The following is a 23,431-nucleotide window of genomic DNA, read 5'->3' on the forward strand; positions in this document are numbered from 1 at the left end:
GGGGGAGGGAGGGGGCCTCTGGACCTCCTTCTAAAGCACCTCCATCACTCAGTTTGACCTTCAAAGTTGGCATCTGCTTAGCAAGAATCTGTCTCCTCCGGGAATTCAGCCTCCAGATGTCAGATCCAAGGCAGCAACAGTGGCTGCACATGGCTCTCCCCAGAGTGAATCAGCCACATTCCAAAGGTGCAAACACAGACACCACGCCCTCGGCAGCCTGGGGCTCCAGACTTCCTCCCCAGGCCCGCCCAGCCCCCATTACCCCAGTACTGCTGGCTGTCTGCCTACCAGCCCCACCCTCTTCCAGGCCGAGCCCCCAGCACCACCTCAGAACACCTAGTGGTCACCCTGCATGGTCTTATGGACCCTGGGCCCCAAGGGCCTGAAGTAGGCCGGGCCTGGCATGTTTCCTGTTGGGCTTGGAGGCTGCCCCCTGGCTTCTGGACTCGCTTTGCTGCCTGGAGTGGACAAGCAGGGGAGGGTGGGGCGGCTGGTAAGAAGGGCATGGGGTGGAGCCAGGGTTTGTGCTAGAGCCCCCGCTGGACCTGGTCTTGCCCAGCTGTTCTGGGGTCGGCCCTGAGCCACTGCTGGGTGGGAGTGGCAGGAGATGAAGCTGGGGAAACTGGGTCCTTCTGGTCATCCCAACTGACCAGGGCGATTCTAGCTGCCCCACCCTAGCCCTGCTTCAGGGGAGGAGGAAGAATCTGTGTCCAGGCCCTGCCTCTCACCTTGACCTTGGGCCATGAATGAGTCCTGGCCCAAGTATTCAAAGTGCATGAATACTTCCTTCTTTGGGCTGTAAGCCCTTCTGTACCTGCCCACCTCACCTGGCTGGTGGCACCACAGATAGAGTCATTCACTCGGCAAACATGTACTGAAGACCAAGTATCAGGAAAAGTGAAGGACACTGTGCTGTTAGGAGCATGGTCAGGATGCTTGAGCTCCAGTCCTATTCTAGGCCAGCTCCTCTTTTCTTGGATGGGGAAACCGAGGCCCAGAGCCTGGCCCACACCACACTGGGGCAGGCCTGGTTACTGGCTCTGAGCCCCAGCACTTTGCATCAATGCCCAGTTCATGCGGGTGGATGGAGTGGGCTGTGGGGGACTGTGAGAGGGGGGAGTGGTCTGCTCCATGAGGCCTGCTTTTCAGCACCCCTAGAAGGCTCAGACTGCCTGGGGCCCCAGAGACATCCCTGCCTGCCCTAAGCCTCCCTTCTTGGAAAGAAGCTCTGAATGCCAGGTGCAGGGCAGGTGAGTACTTGAGGCTGAAGGTTGGGGGCAATGAATATGACACCATGTGCAGGGCTGGGCACTGAGGGCATGCTCCAGCGCTGGTGACACTGTGGCATTAGTGAGGACCTGGACCCAGGGTGAGTGTCACATGCAGTACAGGGCCATTGCGGGGCCAGGGATGCTGCCCTGGCAGTGTGGGGACAGAGCCGGGGCCTCTGCTCCGCTCTCAGGCTCCTGAAAGAACAGCTCATGTACAGCTGCCAGAGGCTGCATCAGGGAAGACTTGCTGAAGTAGGGGGTCGAAGGGGAGTGGCAGCTGGAGGAGATTATGGGGACAGGGAAGGTTGTAAAACAGGAGCTGCCACTTAAGAGATGGGCCCCAAGCTCATGGAGGCAGGGAATCTTGAGAAAGGAGGGCCTGCAGGGGAGATCCTGGGCTGGAAAGGATGATGGCACTTTCTGTGCAGGATACTCCACGGCTCCCCAGTGCCCCCAGGGCCTGGCCTAGCCTCCCCTTGGAGCCTCCTCCCCTGCTGAATGATAGACATCTTCCTTGTGGGCGAGTTGAGGCCACACTGCTGGCCTCTGCAGCATTGGGCCTAGAGTGTGGCTTCGGACCTGGAGGTGAATCCCAGCTGTGCTCCTTACAGCTCTGTGACCTTGGCAGGCGACTGAACTGCCCTGAGCCGCAGTGTGTCCTCACCTGGAAGATGGGGAGAGTAGCACCTAATTGGCAGGGTGGTGAGGATGAATGGAGATAGTGAGGGGAGGCATGCCGGCCATTGTAGCCTGCAGAACTTGTTAGGACCCAATGCTCCCTCTTGCTTTACCCCATGTCCACATGGCCAACTCGGATCTGCGCCCCCTCACCCCCCACACACACTTGGCAGGAGCAACTTACCCCTAATACTGTTTTTCTGTTGCCAGTAGTTCCCCCACTGAAGTCTGGATGCCCTTTATTCTCCGGAACGGAGTGGAGGGCCTGGTATTGGAATGCATAACTGAGTGAGGGGGTAAATGAGCTGGGAGGGAAAGACCAAAGTCCGGAGCCTGTCCTGCCCACCTCCCCTCCTGCTGGGACTTGGCAGGTGCTATTCAGTGGGCCTGGTGCCCATCCTTTGGTGATGGGAGGGGTGGGCCACAGGACTCATCCCTGCTCACTACCATAGCCTAAGACTCTGACACTGGTTACCTGCCATGTCCTGTGTGTCTCCTGTATGTGTACAGGTGTAACACATGCATGTACCTGTATGTCGCGGGGTGTTGTGGGTGCCCGTCCATGTCCTGTGGGACACTGACCAACACCTTTGCTGGCCCCAGAGAGCTCTGGAGGAGTGCCCTGCTGCCCACTGAGAATGGCAGTGCTGACTGGCAGGGCCCGGGCTTCCAGTGTCTAGGCCTTGCTGGGTGTGTGTCCTGTCTGGCTCCCCAGTGCTGGCCCCTCCCAGGGATTTGGGCAGCCTGGGCCCAGCCCTTCCCTCCCAGCCTGCTGACCAGTGGGTGTGTGGGCGGGCTGGTGTGGGGGCTGCTTGGCGGGCTCACCTCTGGCTGAGGCCCAGGTGCAGGCAGTGCTCATAGCCCCACATACCACCTCCCCCCAAAGCTGGGCAGACAGGAAAATACCAGACATAGTTGTGCAAAGGTGGCTGCAGGCAGGCAGGCGGCAAGGGGCGGGGGCTGCACTAGGGCGCCTAGAGCCACCAGGTCTAAGGGAGACCTCTGTGCCAGGCTGGACCCTGCAGCTGGATGGGCACACACATCTGTGTGTGTGTTCATCTGCTGGTTAGGGCCCATGTGTGAGCTGCTGCCCCCAGCCGGTGTCACCCTGCTGATGTTGGAGAAGGAAGTACATCTGGGGAGCACAAGTGTTGGGGGCGCCAGCTGCATGCCTCCCAGCTCCAGTGCTGCCTGAACTATCTGGGTGACTTTGGCAGGCCAAGTTACTGCATGGGGTGCTCCAGCCTGGGGCCAGGAACCAGAATCCTCAGGGCTACCAGTTGCTGGCACCTCCTGTGTGCCAGGCACCCAGCCAGGCAAGTCCTGCAGGGTGCCCCGACTGTGCCTGTGATTGTGGTACCTGTGACGGTGGAGGGAACCAAGGCTCGGAGCGGGCTACAGGGAGCCGTCTGAGGCCCCACAGCCAGGGGTGGAGGCATAGAGGACTGGAACCGGTAGCCTGGCCCTGGGTAGCACTGTCTAAACATGCCTGCGCAGGTGCTGCCCAGCTGGGCCTTTTCCGAGGCCCCCATCACGCAGAGCAGAGCGCTTAGCCTTGGCTGGTTCACCTGGGGGTGCTCGCAGAGGATCAGGGAACGCCCAGGGCCCTGGCTGAGCACCCCTGTGGTGATGGGGGAGGGGCCTGTCTTGGGAGCAAGAGGTTCCCAGGGAAGTCAAACCCCATGCTCTTCCAGGAAATGCTGCCTGCCCTGGCCCCTCTCCTGGGACCTGCTGGGCAGAGGCCTCAGGATAAGCCCCTCCCCTTCATCCTGGGAGGAGGCCTGCTCCTTCCAGGGCCGCTCAGAACCTCTCCAGGGCCTCCCAGTGTTCTTTCTTTGAAGCAGTCAGTCTCTGGAAGTGACCACGGTCTGCTGTGGCCCTTCCACAGGACAGCAGAGGCCTGAGGCTCTCTGAGGGGCACACACTTGTTCAGTTACACCCTAAACCGAAGCCCACATGCTCCCAGATGAGTGTGAGACTGCAGTGTCTGTGGGAACAGCGGGGGGGCCAGTCCTCTCCTCAGCTGCCCTCACAAGTCTAGACTGGCCAGAGGCTGGAGAACTCAGCTATGGTGACAATTTATTCCATAAGTCTGATTACGTACCTACTATGCACCCAGCACTGTTCGAGGTGCTGAATGTCGCTTACCAATGGGAAACACTAAGTAATCATTGACTGTGCGCCATTGCATTGGTTTCTCCCCAAAGCCCAATGGGAGTGGGTTATGACTATTATTACCATCCCACTTGCCCTAAGTCACATGAGTAGGAAGTGGCAGAACCATGTTGGAGACCCAGGGGGTCTACCCCCTGCTTAGAGCCTAGGTATGCTCTGCGGCCAGTCAGGAAAGGGGACCAGGAGGGGAGGAGGCCTGCCCCTGTCGCTAGCCCCTGCTGCTTGGCTGCCATGGAGGGTGGAACTCTTGGCCAGAGCAGGGTGGGGCTGCTGCGGTTCTCAGGAATGCAGGGTTGTGGGCCCTCTGCTTTGGCAGCATATCTGCCTGCAGCTCTCCAAGCTTCCCTGTGGCCACCCCCCAGCCGGCCTCTCCAGCGCCCACCCACTGCCTTCTGCCCCTCCGAGGCTCTGCACTAGCTCAGGCAAACCCCTGGGCAGGGAGAGGGTGCCAAGCTGGAGCCCTTTTGCCTGCTTCTCCCCACATCCACTGGCACAGGAGGAAGAGGCTAATGGGGAACACGGTTTCTGGACTCACCTGGGCTTAAAACCCAGCTCTGCCACAGACAAACTGTGTGACCCTGGACAGATTATTTAATCTCCCTGAGCCTCTGTTTTTGCATCTGTAAAATGGGGACGAAAGAGCACCTGCCTGAACAGATGCTAGCACGTTCCCCAACTATCAACAACTGGCTGTTGATACTGTTATCCTGTAATATTCACCCATGGCTTCCAGTCCTGGGGCAGTGCTCTCTCTCTCGGGGCCTCAGTTTCTCCGTTTGTACGACCAGCATGTGGGCAGTGATGGTGCTAATCACCAGACACAGGGCACCCATGGAGCACAAGGGAGGCCAGGGACTTGCTTCCTCTCTCCAGTCTCTATCAAGAAAGCCACACGGGCTTCCGAGAGTTGCATCTTGGAATTGTCCGTAAGTCCTCAGCTGGATGAGCCATGGCTGACCAAAGGGTAGTTTCAGGGCTACTCTGAGAATAAGGGGTGTTCCTTATGTTGTCCTTGACAATGCTGGTGGTCAGGGACCTGGCTCTACGCTGCTGTGAGGAGAGAGCCCCCAACTTACCGAGGACCCCACCCTCTCTGCTTCTGCCAAGGAAACCTTGAGTGCTTCTGGGTGGCTGTGCAGAGCCCCCTCCGCCTACACAGGCACTCCTCCCGGCTCAGGGCAGCCCACCGTCCTCCCCCGAGCAGGCAAGGAGGGGCTTAATCCAGAGCAGATTCCAAACTGCGCCTATTATCCTGGTGACCTCGAACCTCGGTTTCCCCATCTGTATGAGGGAAAATGACTACATCTACTCACAGTAGGGGTTTGCGAGGGTTCAGAGAATTCATGGACAAACAGTACATGAAGGGTAGGTATTTAATGGATGTTGATCCCCCGTTCTGTATGCCATCCACCCTAGCCACAGGGCCTCAGTTTCCCCATGTAGTGCTATGCCTGTGGAGGGGAGAAGTGTTGGGGGGACCTGCCAGGTAGGCCAGGGATATGGGGCAGGGGGGTGGGTCTTGGTGGGCCCAGCAGCTGAGGCGGGTTGCTGGGCCACAGGCAACACACAATAGCAGCCATTGTCTAGGCTCAGCCGGCCCGCCCCCACCACCTGGGTGGTCCCCACACCGCCCCACGCTCCCTCAGCTCCCTTCACTCTAATTAGTTCCTTTCGCAGCTGGAGTTGCTGTGCAGCACCCGGCAGGCAGCGTAACCACCTCTGCGTTGCCTCCCCACCCAGCATCCCGCCCACACAGAGCCCCACAACCCCACACCAGCACCAGCAGAGCGGAGTCACATCATCAAGCCAGATTCCCAGGGGACTCCGTGCCGCACCCACGGGGTGCCTGCTGAGTGCCCCCTCGGGGTGGAGACTCGTGGCCCCCCGCCTATTGCGGGCCCCACCCCTGGTTAAGAAACTTGTCTGCACCCTCAGAACAAGACAGCTGCCCTTTTGAGCATCTCCATCCTCCCCACCTCCCTAGTTGCCGGGCATTAAATCGGGTGGTGGCTGGCTGGCCTCTGCGGGTTATCACAGCGCCAGCCCCAGGGTCTCCAGCCGGGTTGTCCCCTCAGCCTCCCGCGAGCATAGCTGGCTCTCACCCGCCCCCTTCACCCAGCCCAGGAACAAAGAGGAGCTGGAGTCCAGAACTGCCTGGGGGATGGGGGTGAAAGAGGACACTGAGGTTGGCCAAGGAGTGGGGTCACCGGCATCTTCCCCTTGGAGTGGGGCCCCCATTGGGAGGGAAATTGGGGTGAGGCCAGCCTGGGGATGAGGTTGCTGGGACTGTGGGCTTTGGGGGAGGCGCCTTCCTCCTTTTCCAGGAGTGGAGAGGCTGGGCTCTGGCTCCCATCAGAATGAAACCCTGGGCAAAACCCAAGGGCCGTAGTGGGGGGCAGGGGTACCCTCTCCCACCTTGGGCCCCACCCTGGGGGACAGGTTCCTTTTGGGGCCCTCCCTGGTTCTGGATTGAGGCAGTATCTCCTTCAGGTCTTCAGAACAAGGTGCTCAGGGCTCCTCCCTGGTCCCCTCTGGTCTGGGAGGAGGGCAGTGGGGCAAGTGCCAAAGGATGTTGCTTGGACAACGACGCCAATGAGAGTCAGTGTCACTTTGAATTCTCATCTCCAAACGATTCTGCCCTCATGGTCCCCTTCTCTGCAAGGTGGGGTTGGGGGTTGGGGGTGGGAAGTGGAGGCTTTGGGGAGGCCTGTGGCCCCAGGCCAGCCAAGGGCCAGGCCACCAGCCCTTCCTGGCTCCTGAATTCTTAATCAGCATAAATATTTACTTCCTTCCTCTCTTTCCAGGCTCCTAACACAGAGGAGCTTCAGGGAGGTTGGAAGGGGCCTGTGTCTAAAAATAAACAGGTGGAGGGACAGGCAGGCACACAGACAAACTGACATGACTTGGGGGTGGGTTAGGCAGAGGGCAGCGCCTCCCACATCCAGGAACTGGAGGGGGCCCATGGCTACCCATCACTGTCATTCACTCACCTGTCCGCCTGGATCTGGGGCTCCTGAAGGGCAGGGAGGCAGTCTGGTCCTAGCCCCCCTTGCATGGCTGGGAGCTCCTGGCTCATGCATGGCCTGAGGGGCAAATCCAAACGGATCTGCTGGCTCTTACCTGATGGAGTTTAACAGGAACAAGTCAAATCACAGACCTGGGTCCCATGGCCAAGTGCAGCCAACGGTGCTCTGATAATGCAATACCCCCCCCCCCCCCAGGCTTAGAGACTCTAATATTAGCATGTGCTGGTGGCCTTTGTATGTGTCCCCAGAAGCTGAGGGTCCTAAGTTCTCTGTGTGCTTGGAGGGTCTGAGCAAAAGTGGAGCTTGGCCTAGCTCTGGCCGGCGTTGCTAAATGCTTAGAGGGTCAGCCCGCTCATTGAAGGATCTTGGGTTCGATTCCCAGTCAAAGGCATCTAACTGGGTTGCAGGTTCTATTCCGAATGGGCGCATGTGGGAGGCAACCAATCGATGTGTCTCTCTCACATTAATGTTTCTCTCACTTTCCACTTCCCTCCCTTCCTTCCACTCTCTAAAAATCAAAGGGAACCCCTGGCTGGTTTGGCTCAGTGGATAGAGTGACGGCCCATTGGACTGAAGGGTCTTGGGTTCGATTCCGGTCAAGGGCACATGCCCGGGGTTGCGGGCTCGATCCCCAATGGGGGGCATGCAGAAGGCAGCCGATCGGTGATTTTTTCTCATCATTGATGTTTCTGTCTTTCCCTGTCCCTTTCTCTCCGAAATCAATAAAAATGTATATTTTTAAAAATCAATGGGGAAAAAATATCCTTGGGTGAGGATTAACAACAACAAAAAAGTGGAGCTTGTCCTAGGAAATGGATGAGCCAGGGCTTGGGACTAGGTGAGGACTGTTTAAATTGCTGAGGGGCTTGACCTGGAGAAAACGAGCGGGGATGTGAGGGCTGTCCTCCCCTGTCCTGCTCCGTGGAGAGAGCACCAAAAGCTCTGTAGGCAACACTGGCCCCAGGAGACACACCAAACAAAACATGCACAGTCTCTTACCACATGGTGCTGACGGGATTATTCTGTTTTAAATTGTGAAAACCTTGCTCTGACCGGTTTGGCTCAGTGGATAGAGCGTCGGCCTGCGGACTCAAGGGTCCCGGGTTCGATTCCGGTCAGGGGCATGTACGTTGGTTGCGGGCACATCCCCAGTAGGGAGTGTGCAGGAGGCAGCTGATTGATGTTTCTCTCTCATCTGTGTTTCTAACTCTCCCTCTCCCTTTCTCTCTGTAAAAAATCAATAAAATATATTTTTTAAAAAATTAAAAAAAATAAATAGTGAAAACCTGGATTCAGTGGATGGCAGGGAGTATCTCAGTGTTGGCTTGTTTAGCAGATAGGTTTTCAGGGAGTAATCATCTCAGTTAACAAATGCAAGGAAACACTGTGACTGCTTCCCCGCATGTGAAAAGATTGCTTCTGTAAGAAGTTTTAATTTGGAATGAGGAGTTGACCTTGCTTTTGGGTCATTTTTATGTGAAGAAAATTACCTCACTGAGACATTCTAAGAAAATGGTACAAATTCCAGCATGAGAACTCGTAATAAAAGAATGTCATCACCAAAAAAAAAAAAAAAAATGATATATGCATATATTTTAGTAACCACCAGACAGAGCTGGTCCACTTCCTTCCAACCCTGCCCCTGGCTGTCCTGGCTGGGCCACAGCCCCCAGCTGCCCCCTAGTGGCGGCCCAGAGCCCTCTGGCTCCCTGGGCCTATGGACACCTCTTCTGATCTCACCTGTGAGGCAATGCCACCTGTCTGCACCCCCATCCCTTGGGGCCAGGCTTTGCTCAGCCATCTCTCAGCTTTGTTCCCTTAGAGGTGACCACAGATCGCAGTCATCCCTCAGCAGTCAGTAGCTGAGGACCTCCCGTGGCCACCTTTGAGAACACCTATTGCTCCTTAGGCCTGGTTTTGGGTCTTTTGGCTCAAACCAGGCATGTGCTCCAGGTATGACTTGCCACTCAGTCAGAAATGACCTCTGGGACTTGGCTGGTTATTTCTTGGGAGATCTGACCTTGAATCTGGTAGCTCTACCACTTCCTAGCTCTGTGATCTGAGGCAGGGTCTCTAAAACTCGGTTTTATGGCAAAATGGACTCTTTGAGCTTTGCCTACCAGAAAAGACTTGTGGGAAGTGGACATGGAAGATCTGAGTAGATGGTTGGCTCTCTTCATGATACCTGCTGGCCAGGCCGCTCAGAAGGTTTCCCTACCTGGGGAGACAGCCTTCGCACACCTGCACACACACTGCCTCCCTCTCCTGTGGGCTTTAATGAATGTAGCCCAAGGAGGACTTGGGATCACAGTGTCACAGCACAGCTCCTGTCCTCCCCTAGGTTCTTGCCTGAATACCAGCTTGCCACCTCCAACCCCAGCCCCCCACCACTATGCACTCCTTGGACGAGCCGCTTGACCTGAAGCTGAGCATCACCAAGCTCCGGGCGGCGAGAGAAAAGCGAGAGAGGACCCTGAGTGTGGTCCGGCACCGAGCTCTGCACAGGGAGCTTGGCCTGGTGGACGATAGCCCCACTCCATGCTCCCCGGGCTCCCCGCCCTCAGGTACTGCACTGGGTCAGGCCATGGTCTCTGGGCCCTGATGGAGCTGTGGCAATAGAATGTCCAAGGTGTGCCCACCAGGACATAACTGCAGCCCCTCACAGCTTCTGGCTTAGAGTGCTCCCCACACTCTGGCAGTTTATCTTTGGAGGTCACATTGTCCCCAGGAGGAAGGAAGTTACCTGCCCAGTTTATAAAGCTGGGACAGCAGAGTCAGGATTCAAGTTGAGGTCCCTGGGAGGAGGTGGAGGAGCTGAGGAGGGGAAGCAGAGGTTCTGTGTGGTAACAAAGGCCCTGAGACCCCGCTCCTGGGCTTTGAGGCAGGGCGGGTGGCCAGCAGTCAATAGAGTTGGGGACCTGGCCCAGCAAGTGTTTCTCAGGCTGCTTCGGGCTCAGGCCTCCTGCTCTGCCTCTGCTGCCTGAGAACCACATCTACCCCTTCTGAGTTTGAAGGCTCTAGAAGTAACCTAGCCAACCCTCGCGTTTTGGAGGGGAGCACTGAGGCAGACGGGGCCTGGGGAAAGTTAAAAAGGTCCCTACCTGCCAATGTGATGGGAAGCTCCTCGCTTCACATTCCTGGTCAGTTGCTCACCCTATATACCAGATCATTCTATCTGTAAAATGGATACTTCCCACTTTTCATGGCAACTGATGGCCGAGCTCTCATGATGGCCGAGATCACATTTGTCAGTTATATAGGCTGTTGCTCAGATACCTGGGGTCCCAGGTGGCCAGGGGGTGTGGCATGCCTGGGGTTTGCTTTCAGGGTCATGGCTTAGGATTTAGAGGTGGGAGGGCCTAGCCCGCCAGGACTCCTGACTCCAGCACCCCTGAATTGTGCTTCTCTTTTAGGCTTCCTACTGAACCCCAAGTTCCCTGAGAAGGTGGAGGGACGCTTTTCAGCAGCCCCACTGGTAGACCTCAGCTTGTCACCATCATCAGGACTGGACTCCCCCAATGGCAGCAGCTCGCTGTCCCCCGAGCGCCAAGGCAATGGTGACCTGCCCACAGTCCCTACTGCCCCGGTAAGGAGGAGGTGTGGGTTTTGAACTACATCACTCCAATCTCTGTCTGTTGTCACGTGGCCTTTTTCCCTCGATGTGTGTCTCTATCCAAATCTCCTTTTTTTTCGTATAAGACCGGTCACTGGATTTAGGACCCCCCCCCTCACCCCCCTGCCACACACACACACACCCTGTCTAGACCACACTTCTAACTTGATCACATCTATAAAGATCTTATTTCAAGTGAGGTCACACAGGTACTGAGGGTTAGGACTAGGACATATTGTGGGGACAACTCAACTTGCTATAGGAGACAGAAGGGGTCTGGCCCTGCTGGCCCCACGGGGCACTGACCACCTCTGCCCCTCGCCCTCTCCTCCCAGGATTTCCAGCCTCTGCGCTACCTGGACAGTGTCCCCAGCTCCTTCCAGTTCTTCCTGCCTCTGGGCTCGGGGGGAGCCCTGCATCTGCCTGCTTCCTCCTTCCTCACCCCCCCGAAGGACAAGTGCCTCTCGCCAGAGCTACCCCTGCCCAAGCAGCTGGTTTGTCGTTGATGGGGCAGGTGGCCTCACATGGGCTCAGAACCCTCCCTGGCCCCACAGTGTAACCAGCTCTTTGAGCTCCTGCAAGATTTGGTGGATCATGTTAATGATTACCATGTCAAGCCAGAGAAGGATGCGGGGTACTGCTGCCACTGGGAAGGCTGCGCCCGTCACGGTCGAGGCTTCAATGCCAGGTGAGGAAGGGCGAGAGCTGGCAGGAGGGAGGGGGCACAGGTGTCCACTGAGCTGAGCTGTGCTCTATGCCCTCCCTGGAGCAGGTACAAGATGCTCATCCATATCCGCACACACACCAACGAGAAGCCGCACCGCTGCCCCACCTGTAGCAAGAGCTTCTCCCGCCTGGAGAACCTGAAAATCCACAACCGGTCACATACAGGTGAGAGGGGGTGCTGGAGGGTAGCAGCTGGGCAGGCGCCTGGCTATCCACGGGCACCCAAGAGACAGGGATGCATCCCATTGTCGACGGTCCCTTTTCGAGCTCTACTTGCTGGGGGAAGCCTCTTCTGTAGGTGAGACCCTCAAAAACCGGAGCACAGGCAGGTCTTCCCGCCACACTCGGCATTGTTGTTTGTGAGATTGTCTGACTCATGCCACCTGCGACTGCACTCACTATGTCTGCTTCGCTCCTCACCATACGCCAGCACACAGTAGGGCCAGCACTGGCCAACAGAGCCACACACCTGATTTTAAAATTCCTAATTGCTGCATTGAAGTACAGAGAAATAGGTGAAATGAACTGTAATCATATATTTTCTGGAACCCAATTATGTCCAAAGTATTATCATTTCAAAATTAAAAATATATCAATGAGACACTGAAAATCTTCATTTCGTTTGAAGTCTGCAGAATCCGGTATGTATTTTACACTCACAGCACATCTCAATTTGGAGTGGCCACACTTCAAAGGCCCATAGCCACACGTGGCTCCATCCTGGTCAGTGAGGGAGCAGGCGTTTAGTAAATGTGGAGCCATTCTGCTGAGTAAAGGCTGCACAAAGGGCAGTCGGCATTCATGCAGTGCTCACTGTGGGCTTGCCACTAGTAGGGGCTTTATGGAAGTCTGTAATCAGGTTTATCAGTTCTCATTGACGTGGCTGTTGTCACCTGCAATGTGAAGCATAGCACTAAGGCCAAGGGCACACAGTCAGTGCACAGGGGTTCTGAGGGTAACCAGGCTGGCTGTTCAGTGGCTGTGCCTTGCTGCCTCTACCTAGAGTCACATCTCATGCCAGGTGCTGAGGACACTGCCCCTCAAATGGGAGTCTGTACTTTCAAGGACATCTTGGTCTGGGGTCTGCCAAGTAGGTAGTAGGTGTGGGCAGGACACTGGGCTGGGAGACCTCTCACACCAGCCCCACTTGCAGGTGAGAAACCCTACGTCTGCCCATATGAGGGCTGCAACAAGCGCTACTCCAACTCCAGTGACCGCTTCAAGCACACTCGAACCCACTACGTGGACAAGCCCTACTACTGCAAGATGCCTGGCTGCCACAAGCGCTACACGGACCCCAGCTCGCTGCGCAAGCACATCAAGGCCCACGGCCACTTCGTGTCCCATGAGCAGCAGGAGCTCCTACAACTGCGCCCACCCCCCAAACCACCACTGCCTGCCCCCGATGGCAGCCCCTATGTCAGTGGGGCCCAGATCATTATCCCCAACCCGGCTGCCCTCTTCGGAGGCCCTGGCCTGCCCGGCTTGCCCCTGCCTCTGGCCCCCGGCCCCCTTGACCTCAGTGCCCTGGCCTGTGGCAATGGTGGGGGTGGGGGGAGTGGGGCAGGCATGGGCCATGAGCTGCCAGGCCCTGTCCTGCCCCTCAATCTGGCCAAGAACCCACTGATGCCCTCACCCTTTGGGGTTGGTGGACTGGGCCTGCCTGTGGTCTCCCTCCTGGCTGGCTCCACGGGTGGCAAGGCCGAGGGGGAGAAGGGGCGTGGGGCAGTGCCAGTCAGGGCCCTTGGCCTGGAGGGCCGCAAGACCCCCCTGGAGAGGACTGAGAGTGGCCGCTCCCGGCCCAGCCCGGAAGGACTCCCCCTGCTGCCAGGCACCGTGCTGGACCTGTCCACAGGTGTCAATTCGGCGGCCAGCAGCCCAGAGGCCCTGGCCCCTGGCTGGGTGGTCATTCCGCCGGGCTCAGTGCTGCTCAAACCAGCTGTGGTGAACTGAACTCATCCCAGGGACGACCCGAAGCTCCCAGCCCTGCCCCGACGAACGGAAACTTTTCTGCGAAATAGCAATAATGTCCTGCCCCCAGGGCCTGGTTGGCTGTGTTCCCCTGGCAGCCCCAGCCCCAGCCCCAGACAAGCTGGGTGGCAAGGATGGTGCTAGGTCATTGCTGGTGTTCCCGGCTCCCAAAGGAGGAACTGCCTACGCGCCAGAGAGACCTGAGCCCGAGTGCTGAGGCCTTGCTCACCTCTGACCCTCAGTCTCCTGGCCCTGTCCTCCACCCTGGTGCCTCCCTCACCCAGTGGCCAACCTGGACTGGTCACCCTCCTTCCCTAACTTGTCACTTGCCAGCCACATCCCAGCAGTGGGGGCAGGTGGGGTGGCATCTGCCCCTCTGCTGGCCCAGGGCTTCTGCACCCCTTCATGTGGTAAGCTGTGATGAGGAGCCCTGGGATTGAGGCCCCTACCCATCCTGCCCGATTTCACCAGGCTCCCACTCGGGGGCTCCTTGGACCCCTTTCCCTCTGGCCCACCCTCCAGAGGGAGAGCAAGACAGACGCAGGCCCCTGCAAAGCCACAGGAAGAGCCACCTTATCCTTATGACAAGGTGCCTCCTGCTCAGAGAGGGAGGCCTGCTCGGCCCACTGCCCCTCATCACCTACCGACCTATCCGAAGCAGCCCTTCTCTGGTTTGGATGGTGCTCTCCAAAATGAGGGAACAGCTGACCACTCAGCTGCCTCTTTACCACTGGCCTCCCCCCTCTACCTTGTAGGGATCCTTGGAGTGTGGGGAAGGGAGGTGCCAGGACCTCGGGCAGGCCTGGCTCAGGGAACAGGTGGGGTGGGCCTGGCCTGGGGCAGTGTCCCTCTTGCACTTGGGGCTGCAGACACCTGCAGGCTGGTAGGAGGCTGGAAGCTGGCTGGGGATGACCCCAGGTTGGGACATTTCTCATTCTGGGGGTGCCAAGTCACAGCCAGCACACAGGTAAGGGAGGGCTACAGGCCAGTGCTGGGCACAGGAGCTTTCCAGAGGCCATGGACTGAGGCCTTGGGCTGGGGGGATGGTGAAGCAGTCAAGACTGGCTATGGGAGGCCCAGCCCCTCCACCTGGGAGGGGGAAGTTGGTGGAAGCCTGGACTTAAGACATGCTGTTTCCTCTGGCTTCTTCCATCTGAGCCCCTGTCCTAGACTTTTTTTTTTAACCCCAGGGGCCAGAATAAGCCAAGGATGCTGGTGTTCCAGGTGCCCACCACCTGACCCTCGGGAATGGGCTCTCCCACCAGGCCCTGGGGACGCAGCAAGTGCTTTCCCCACCCTGAACCCTCACTGTGCCGAGGCACTGGTCTAGGCACAGCTTTGGCTCCAGGCCTGCCCAGTCCTTGGCATCAGTGAGCAACCCTTCCCTTTCCCTGACAGAACAAGGGAGCTGCAGGACAGCAGTGGGGTCCGTAGTAGCCCTGCAGTTCCAGAGTCCCCCTACTGTTCCTCAGCAGCTCTGCTGACCCCTACCCTTTTCTGGACTGCCCTTCTGTCCTAGAGGGGTCACCCTGACCCAGCCCGCCCTAACAGGGCCTGGCAGTGCTGGCTCTGCCTCTCGAAGGGGCTGTGAGCAGAACAGGAAGGAGCTGGTCTCCTTCAGGCTTCATCCAGGACCCAGGCATCCCCACCCCATGAAGGGCCCCAGGCCCTTTAAGTCCCCAGTTGGGGGATGAGGGGTTTGGGTTTGCAATTGAAGCCCAGGGAGCAGAGGAACAGGGCACTGGAAGATGACATTAGCTCAGCATGTGACTCAGTGATAGACCAGGCTCAAGAGAGCTGGTATATGTGTTGTTGTTGGTTTGTTGTTGCACATTCCAGGATATCAGTATTTTAACAGGTTCTAAGTGCCTTTCTATCGTAGCTTATGTTTTTCCTCCTCTTGGCTCCACTGCTGTTAGCATAGAGTAAAAAGAAAAAAAAAAGATAAGCTAATGACTATAACAATATATTCCTCCATGTGAGAGGAAGTTTATAAAGAAACAATAAAAGTGAGTTGCAAAGATGGTTTCTGTTGTGGTTGTGCCAGAAGCTGAGCCACCCAACAAGAGATCACTTCCAACTGTCCTGTGTCTGGCTCTAAGGTCACCCACTCCAGCCTGCGGCACCCAGAGGCCGTTCTGGGGTTTCCTCCTAACCCTGTGGGTGCCATCACCTCAACATTCTGCTGGGAGCTGCAAGGGGCTGGGTGGGTTTGGATCCAAGGAAGGGTCAGGTGTTGAGGGAGCAGGAGTGCTAGGAGCTGAAAAGCAAGATTCCAGACAAAGCACACAGGCTTAGCTGCCTGTCCTGCAGTACCTGCTGTGGCTTTGGTAAGTGGCTTAGCCCTTAGGAAGACCCAGCTCCAGGGCCTCCGTGCAATGAGAGGCTTCTCTTCCCCAGCTGTACATGGAGCATTCTGCCCCAATCACTGCGATGCTAGAGTCAAACTCAGTGTGGAGAGGTGCTCTGCGACAGCTTGGGTGCCCAGGGCTCTGTCCCCAGGTGAGAAGGGCAGCGGCAGATCCAAGGATGGCCATACTATAGGAGGGACCTGGTGCTGGCACTGACAGCAGGAGTGGCTGTGTCCAGTACATAACAGAACTTGGCTGGCTCTCCACGGGCAGGCCGGGCCAGGTGGGTAGGCTGCCTGGCTTCTTGCCAAACTTACCCACCCAGCCCCTTGCCCTTCTCCCACCATCCCATGGCTGGCAGGAAGAGCAGTCTGTTTTCTGGAATCTGGATGTGCAATTGAGAAATGCGGAAAAGACATTTATTAACGAGCTATAAATTAGAGGTGGAAGGGGGCGGGGGGGAGGAGCCAGTGGTCACGTTTGTGGCCTCTTCTCTTTCTCTCTGTCCTCCTGGGCCTGGATTCGGAGCTCCTCCTCAAGGCGCTCCTTCGCTCGGACCACCTGGGGAAGGAGTTACAAACAGCTGGGTAGGGTGGCCTGCACAAGATGGTCCAATTCCAGCTGTGAGTCCCAACAGCAGGAGGCAGGTCTAGTGCCTGGGGTGGGAAAGGTGGCCTGGGGACTTCCCCCTACAAGGAGACAGCCCAGGGCATGTGGACTGTCATATGGGATCTGAAGCTGCTTCTAGCAACCCACCAGCTAATGGTCCTCTTCCCTCAAAGTCATGGCTGTTGGGAGGGCCACTGTCCAGGCTGATGCAGGACTCAGCCTGACAGAACCCAACGGCCGAGGCAGCCAAAAGGAGTGACAGTTTAGGGGGTCTCCCTGAGGTTGGGGCACCAGGAAAAGGCTCACACATCTTTCTACCTGCCAAGCCCTGAACTACCTAGAACATGGCTTGCCCTCCTCCCAGCAGCAAACACTACTCACCTTTGACTGCAGGTAGAAGGAGCCGCCCACAGATTTATCATTCACCTTGAATAGGTGTTCATACTTCTGCAGAGGAGGGGAGACGGTGAGAGGTGTGCAGTCTCTGGGTTACAGAGGCGGGGGAAGCTAGGAGATGACAAAGAAGGAAAGCAAAAGGGCTCGATCCCTCCGCCCTGCATGCCTGAAACGCCACACAGGAAGCCACTACAACCACTAAGGGGCAGAAAGGTGAACAGGTACCCATGGAGGGAGGGGTTTGGCTGCTACCACCAATTGCTCAATGCCCCTGCTACTGCCTCCCTTGGGCCTAAAAACTAACAAGGGACACTGGCTCCCACAAGTTGGAGTCCCAGCTGGCTGTACCCCAAATCTACCCTACCCCTTCCTGCCAGGCCTCCTTTACTCTTACCCACGCTGCTGGCCTGCCCTCCCACCCCCTTTCTGGTCTGCTTGTCTCAGAGCCAGCCCAGTGCCCTCACCTTCTGGATCTCCTCGGGGTTCAGTTTGGAGACATTGAGAATCTGCTGCGCCTCCTGGAGGCTGAGGCCGGAGAGGTTAGAGGCGGCTGCAGACTGGTGTCCGGCTCGTCCCCGGGCATCAGCTGCTGCCCGGCTGGCTGTGTGAACATGGGGTTAGTGCTCAACCCTCAGCAGCCCAGAGCTCACCTGGCCTTCCATGTAGGTGGCTCACCCCTGCCAAGTGACACATGGAGGCAGAAGTGGCCAGAGGGCATTTCTCCAGGAGTGGTTTCTTTTTTTGGCGGGGGAGGGGGTGGGGTGGGGGTAGGGGGTTGGCAGTGTTGGAAGGGTATTGAAGTGACAGATTTGCTCCACTAGGGGGCAGGGTCTAGTCACCAAACCAGGAGCCTAGTCCCGAGCCTAGACCACAAAGATTACCCTGTCCCTCTTCTCTCTACTGATCCCTCATCTGGGCACTTAGGGAGTTGGGGATCTTTAGGCTAAGGGGAGCAGAGCAAAGTTGTGGCAAGAGGAGGCAGCAATAGCTCTGCCCACTGGTTACCTAGGACACCAAAGCAGGCTGCCTCTGGTGACCACATCCTTTTCAATGACCCTAGATTCAGAAGCCCGTACACTTTTACTTAAGGGATCAGAGGGCTTTGCAGGCCAATTAGTCCATGTTGGACTCTGTCTTAAAAGCAGCCAGAGGGTATAGCTGTGTTCCAATAAAACTTTATCTACAAAAGCAAATGGCTAGGTAGGCCAGTTTGCCAGCTCCTGCCTGTATGCTCCTGTCAACCAGGTCTCTCTCTTATGGGAATGCTTCACAGTCCATCATTGCCCCCAACCATGGGAAGTGCCCCAGGCTACCCAAGCTGCCAGAACCCTAACCCACAGAAATCCTGCATTCACAACTGGCCCAGCATGCAGAGGCTCATTGCTATGGGGAAAATCTGACCTGGGCAGGAGCTCCCACCCCAGGGAGAGACAGGGGTCAAACTTACCTGCAAATTCCTGCCGCAGGGCCCGGGCAAAGGCTCTACCCACCACCTGTGCCCCCATCACAATGATCTGGGCCAGGTACTTGGCCTGTTGGCAAAGCAGGCATTTGGTTAGCAGGCTGCAGCCCCCAGAGGTGGCACCCTGGAAATGGCTGTGGAGTGGCCCCCAGAAAGTTGAGGTAATAAAACACAAAACGGCAGCCACAGGCCTTTTCTAAAGAAAAGCTACTTTGGGTGGCTTCAGGCGTTCAAGAGGTAGCAGGTGAGGGGGTAAACCTGACCAAGTCCCCAGGGCACACCACTCGGCTTCTCCCTCGGCCTCTGGGAGAGGCAGACAGGAGCCACAGCACAGTGGCTGCAGGGCACAGGGGCCTCTGGCGTCAGGAATAACACCGAGGCCAGGAGCCAGAACTAGGGCCAGGCCCAGACTCACCCTCTCACTCACTTTGGCATCTAGGCCAACGAGGGCACTTTCTGTGTTTCTGGGACCGGCTGGTCCAACCTTCATTCTACTGGTGACATTCTAATTTTCCCAACACTATTCAAGTGTACTCCATTCAACACAACACAGCAAAAACTCTGTACCTTCCAGGAGGGAAAGGCCATGAGGCAGGCATTTAGACAAGCACATCAAGGACCAAGTAATGAGGAAGCGCAGGGCTGTTACGTATTCCTCCACCGGCTCACTCATGCACTCTCTCACTCACTGAGAGGCAACATTTAGACTACAAAGATACACGGGCCCAACCCTGGCCCAGTTGCTCAGTTGGTTAGAGTGTTGTTCCTCCAAGGTTGTGGGTTCAATCCCTGGTCAGGGCACATACAGACGGGGTCAACCAATAAATACATAAATAAATGGAACAACAAATCAATTTCTCTCTCACCTCCACCTCCCCCCCTCCCTCTCCTAAACTCAATCAATCAATAAAATCAATAAAATAAAATCAGATGCAGGGCTCCTGTCCTTGGAGCTCCCACACCTCTTGGCCTGCAGGGAAATCCTGAGGCAGTGCCACATGACAGTGTCCCACCCTGAGACCATAGGGGTCCATGCACCCCAGAGGCAAGTGGGGAGTCTCATTAAGCACGTGACCAGAGGCATGGATGGAAACCAGGAATGAGATGGAGCTACTAGAAGACAACAGTATTTCTACTGGGATGGGTTTTGAAGGGCAGATAGAATTATGATGGGGATACTGGGGCTTCCTCGGCAGAGGGACCAAGGGGAGCCCAAACTGGGAGAAAGCATAAGAAATGTCTAGGCCTTAACCAGTTTGGCTCAGTGGATAGAGCGTTGGCCTGTGGACTCAAGGGTCCCGGGTTCGATTCCGGTCAAGGGCATGTACCTTGGTTGCGGGCACATACCCAGTGGGGAGTGTGCAGGAGGCAGCTGATCGATGTTTCTGTCTCATCGATGTTTCTGACTCTCTATCCCTCTCCCTTCCTCTCTGTAAAAAATCAATAAAATATATTTAAAAAAAAAAGAAAGAAAAGAAATGTCTAGGTAGCAGCCAAAAGCCTAGGGGACCAGGAAGGCAGCTGAGATGGGCAAATGTGCAGATCTTACAGTGAACAGAGATTACATATAGCCTGCCCATGTGAAAATGACTGTGTGTGAGAGATGGTACAAACTTGGTAGAGGACACCTGGAGAATGCTCACTGCAGGTCAACACTGCTCATGGGGCACATCCAAGTGGTTTCCCTTGCTCTTTGTACTTTTCTGTCTTTAGATTTCCTATCAGTCAACAAGTATCTAAGCAAGAGTGACAGGCACCACGCCAAACACATTGTTTATTGTGCTATTTATTTTTAACAAATATTTTGATTGATTTAAGAGACAAAGGGAGAGGGAGAGAACGATAGAAACATCAATGATGAGAATCACTGATTAGTTGCCTCCTGCACGTCCCCTACTGGGGATCGAGCCCGCAATCCGGACATTTGCCCTTGACCGGAATCAAACCTAGGACCCTTCAGTCCGCAGGCCAACACTCTATCCACTGGGCCAAACCAGCTAGGGCTATTGTGCCATTTAACCCTAACAACTCAAGACACTGAGACATACAAAATAACAACACAAAAAGAACAAAAAAAGACACTAAAGCACAGAGGTATTTAGAGACCAGCCCAAGGACACACAGCTAGTACTCAGGGGAAGGTGGGCAAGGATCCCAAAGCCAGTGCTATCAGCCATGGCATCCCTAGGTTGCCCATCTCACACAGGGTTCTGGGATCTGCAGGAAGGGCAACAAAGCAACCTGACAAGGAGCAAGGACCCAACCCAGAGGCCAGAAGGTCTTGTCAGATTCCAGTGCAATCCAGACTCCAGAACTGGCCTCCCTTGAACCTGCCCTTCCCTAGTAATTCTGGGCCACTGTCAGGAATTAATAAATGGAAGTGGGTTTGGATTTCACTAGTGGGTGGAAATTTCATAAGCCCTGTATTTCACACCAGAAACCAAAGCTCAGTGAAGACTCCTGTGATCAGGGCTCCAGCCAGCTGCCTTGCAGGTGTGAAGACAAACAATGGACATGCTATTGACTGGGAAGCCTCACCTGACTCCCCAACCCCACCTAAAGCCGCTCAAGTGGGACAGGAGGCTCTGGGATGAATTGCTGGTCCTGTTTGAGTGACAGAGAGAGACTGACAGGCCACTAGGTGACTCCAGAGGGTTTCCTTGGCCTGGCACCTTCCACCTTCAGAACATACCCTCCTTTGCTGCCGCATGCCTGAGTGCACCACCACTGTACCACCTTGACTCTGCCCAGGGCAGTAACTGTTGCTAAAAAAATGAATGTTAAGAACAAGGCTGTACTGGGCAATTCCCCCTACCATCCCCTCTAGGCTTCAAACCAAAGTGGCATGGTGTCTCCATGGTTCCAGCTGCCAGAGCTCTGTGGCTGCAGGGAAGGCTGGGCTGTTCTGCAGTTTCCCAGTAGCTAAGGGAGCTGCCTGGTGAGCCGAATTTGACTACAAGGTTCCCGGGAGAGCCAACTCCCAGGGGAGGCCGTGTGGTCTAGTGGTTACACAGGCAAGCTTTGGGATTACCCGTGTGCAAATTCCAGCTGTGTGCCCTGGACAAGTTCTCAGCCTCCCTGGGCCTCCGATTCCTCACCAACAATGGACTGCCATAAGGATTAAATGAGGTAATGTGTGTAAAGTGCCTGATACAGAGCCTGATGACACAGTAGGTGATCAATAAATGTTGGTTAACAAAACTTGACAATGGCCAGTCACTATGGAGTAACAAAGCTTCTCCCAATAAAGCAGCTCATTTAATAGATTCTCTAGTTACTCAGGGGAGAAGGCTGCAAAAGCCAGGGACCTCAGAAGCAATGTGAAAGCACAGTGAGAATGCTGCTTTGGAGCTGGGCTGACATAACCTGGAATCCCCAGCTTCGCTTCTTCTTTTTCTTTTTTAAAAAAATATATTTGTATCAATTTCAGAGAGGAAGAGAGAGGGAGAGAGAAACATCAATGATGAAAGAGAATAATCGACTGGCTGCCTCATGCACATCCCCAACTGAGGATTGAGCCTGCAACCCAGGCATGTGCCCTGACTGGGAATCAAATCTTGATCTTCTGGTTCATAGGTCGACACCCAACCACTCCACTGAGCCACGCCAGCCAGGCCCCAGCTTTGCTTCTTATTAGTTGTGTGGCGCTGGGCAAATTACTCAACCTCTCTGAATTTTTTTCTGTTTATTGATTTTAGAGAGAGATGAAGGGAGGGATCAGGGAGAGAGATAAACATCACTTTGCTGTTCCACTTATTTACACATTCATTGACTGATTCTTGTATGTGTCCTGACCGGGGATTTGAACCCACAACCTTGGCTTATCAGGACAATGCTCTAACCCAGTGGTCGGCAAACCGCGGCTCGCAAGCCATATGCGGCTCTTTGGCCCTTGAGTGTGGCTCTTCCACAACATACCACACGTGGGCGCGCACCTACAGTGCAATTGAAACTTCGTGGCTCTGTGGACTAATGAGTTTGCCGACCACTGCTCTAACCAACCAGGGCTGAATTTGTTTTCTTATCTGCAAAATGGGGAGAATAATACCTTCATCACAGGAGAGCTGTAAGACCCTCAGAGGCAATGTACATAAGACCAAGAGGACAGACAGACAGTGGCAGGTCCAGAGCAACTCAACAGCTGCCTTTGCTTCTGGACCAGGTCCTACTTGGTGTTGAATAATCTAGAGATGAGAGGTATAGCCAAGTCTCTCATCCATCTATTCAAGACCCAGACACCTGCTAAGCTCCAACTGTGGGTCAACTACGCTCAGAGCTGAAGACGGATGGGGGAGCGGACTTCTGCCAACTATAGCTACCACAGGTGATGAAGACAGCCACTGGCTGAGGCCTCTCTCAGAAAGCCCATAGTCCACAGACTGACATCTGGGCCTGAAGACCCTGGGCCAGAGCAATTGGCCGACACAGCATCCAACTTCAGGCGAAGCTGACAGTTAAGGAACAGAGGTCAGAGCCAGGATTCCGAGCCTGGGACCCACTGTGGACAGCACACATGCTTTCTCACCTGGGAAGCATCCTGGCCTAATGCAGGACCAAAGGCCCGCAGCTGGGGGTGGGAGAGCACTCAGGAATGTGGTTTATCCCAAATCAAGTGCATCAACAAGGGAGCCTGGCTTTCAGACAAACCCAGGTGCAATGTTTCCTTCGAGGAACAGTTCCAGGCCCTCAGGCTGGTGGGCAGAGACAGCCACTGAGATTCACCCCTTTCTTTCAAGGATGCACTGGGATAGGATGGGGCTCTGTTCACACAGGGCCCCTGCAAACAGCTGTTGGTATCACAACTAAGCAGGAGGGAGGTCAAGGCCACAACTGTCCAATTTACCATGGTATGTGTGGGCCTGGCCTGTGGCTGGCGCAGCAGGTGCCTGATACATATTTGAATGAATGTGACATTTAACCAAGACACCGTCGGCTCTGCTTTGGGCAAACTGAAGTCTCATAATCTCTAAGTCCCCAGACAGAATTTCCAAATGCCCCCCACACCCTCTGCTGAGGAGGGCTCTAGCCTCCCCTGACAACACACACAACTCTCCACCAACACCGCCTGCAAATTCAGTCCACTCTCCAGTTCGGTCCAGGCACAGATGACTTCTCTGGTTTCTTCTTCCCTCACCTCTCTCCACCATTCACTC

The 23,431-nt window shown here is 55.7% G+C and overlaps 2 protein-coding genes across 2 annotated transcripts; one reads left to right on the top strand and one right to left on the bottom strand.

Annotated features, from left to right (window-relative positions):
- Window positions 1–9,272: 9,272 nt before the first annotated feature.
- Window positions 9,273–15,485, top strand: GLIS2 (GLIS family zinc finger 2). Its single transcript, XM_015560133.1, has 6 exons — window positions 9,273–9,714; window positions 10,564–10,736; window positions 11,099–11,268; window positions 11,308–11,451; window positions 11,533–11,654; window positions 12,643–15,485. The coding sequence occupies exons 1-6, from the start codon at window positions 9,543–9,545 to the stop codon at window positions 13,440–13,442; spliced, it is 1,581 nt and encodes a 526-aa protein (XP_015415619.1). The 5' UTR covers window positions 9,273–9,542; the 3' UTR covers window positions 13,443–15,485.
- Window positions 15,486–16,208: 723 nt separating this feature from the next.
- Window positions 16,209–22,347, bottom strand: PAM16 (presequence translocase-associated motor 16 homolog (S. cerevisiae)). Its single transcript, XM_015560134.1, has 5 exons — window positions 22,327–22,347; window positions 18,264–18,348; window positions 17,281–17,417; window positions 16,802–16,867; window positions 16,209–16,372 (listed from the first exon to the last, which is right to left on the bottom strand). The coding sequence occupies exons 1-5, from the start codon at window positions 22,330–22,332 to the stop codon at window positions 16,286–16,288; spliced, it is 381 nt and encodes a 126-aa protein (XP_015415620.1). The 5' UTR covers window positions 22,333–22,347; the 3' UTR covers window positions 16,209–16,285.
- Between the last annotated feature and the right edge of the window lie 1,084 nt (window positions 22,348–23,431).

Source organism: Myotis davidii, unplaced genomic scaffold (genome assembly GCF_000327345.1).
Source record: "Myotis davidii unplaced genomic scaffold, ASM32734v1 scaffold555, whole genome shotgun sequence".
Lineage (NCBI taxonomy): Eukaryota > Metazoa > Chordata > Mammalia > Chiroptera > Vespertilionidae > Myotis > Myotis davidii.

Coding starts and splice junctions, on each gene's coding strand:
- GLIS2 (XM_015560133.1), top strand. CDS start 9,543: ATGCACTCCTTGGACGAGCCGCTTGACCTGAAGCTGAGCATCACCAAG. Junction 10,737..11,098: donor CCACAGTCCCTACTGCCCCG/GTAAGGAGGAGG, acceptor CTCTCCTCCCAG/GATTTCCAGCCTCTGCGCTA. Junction 11,655..12,642: donor CCACAACCGGTCACATACAG/GTGAGAGGGGGT, acceptor CCCCACTTGCAG/GTGAGAAACCCTACGTCTGC.
- PAM16 (XM_015560134.1), bottom strand. Junction 17,418..18,263: donor CCTGCGGCAGGAATTTGCAG/GTAAGTTTGACC, acceptor ATGTTCACACAG/CCAGCCGGGCAGCAGCTGAT. Junction 16,373..16,801: donor CCTTCTACCTGCAGTCAAAG/GTGAGTAGTGTT, acceptor CTCCTTCCCCAG/GTGGTCCGAGCGAAGGAGCG.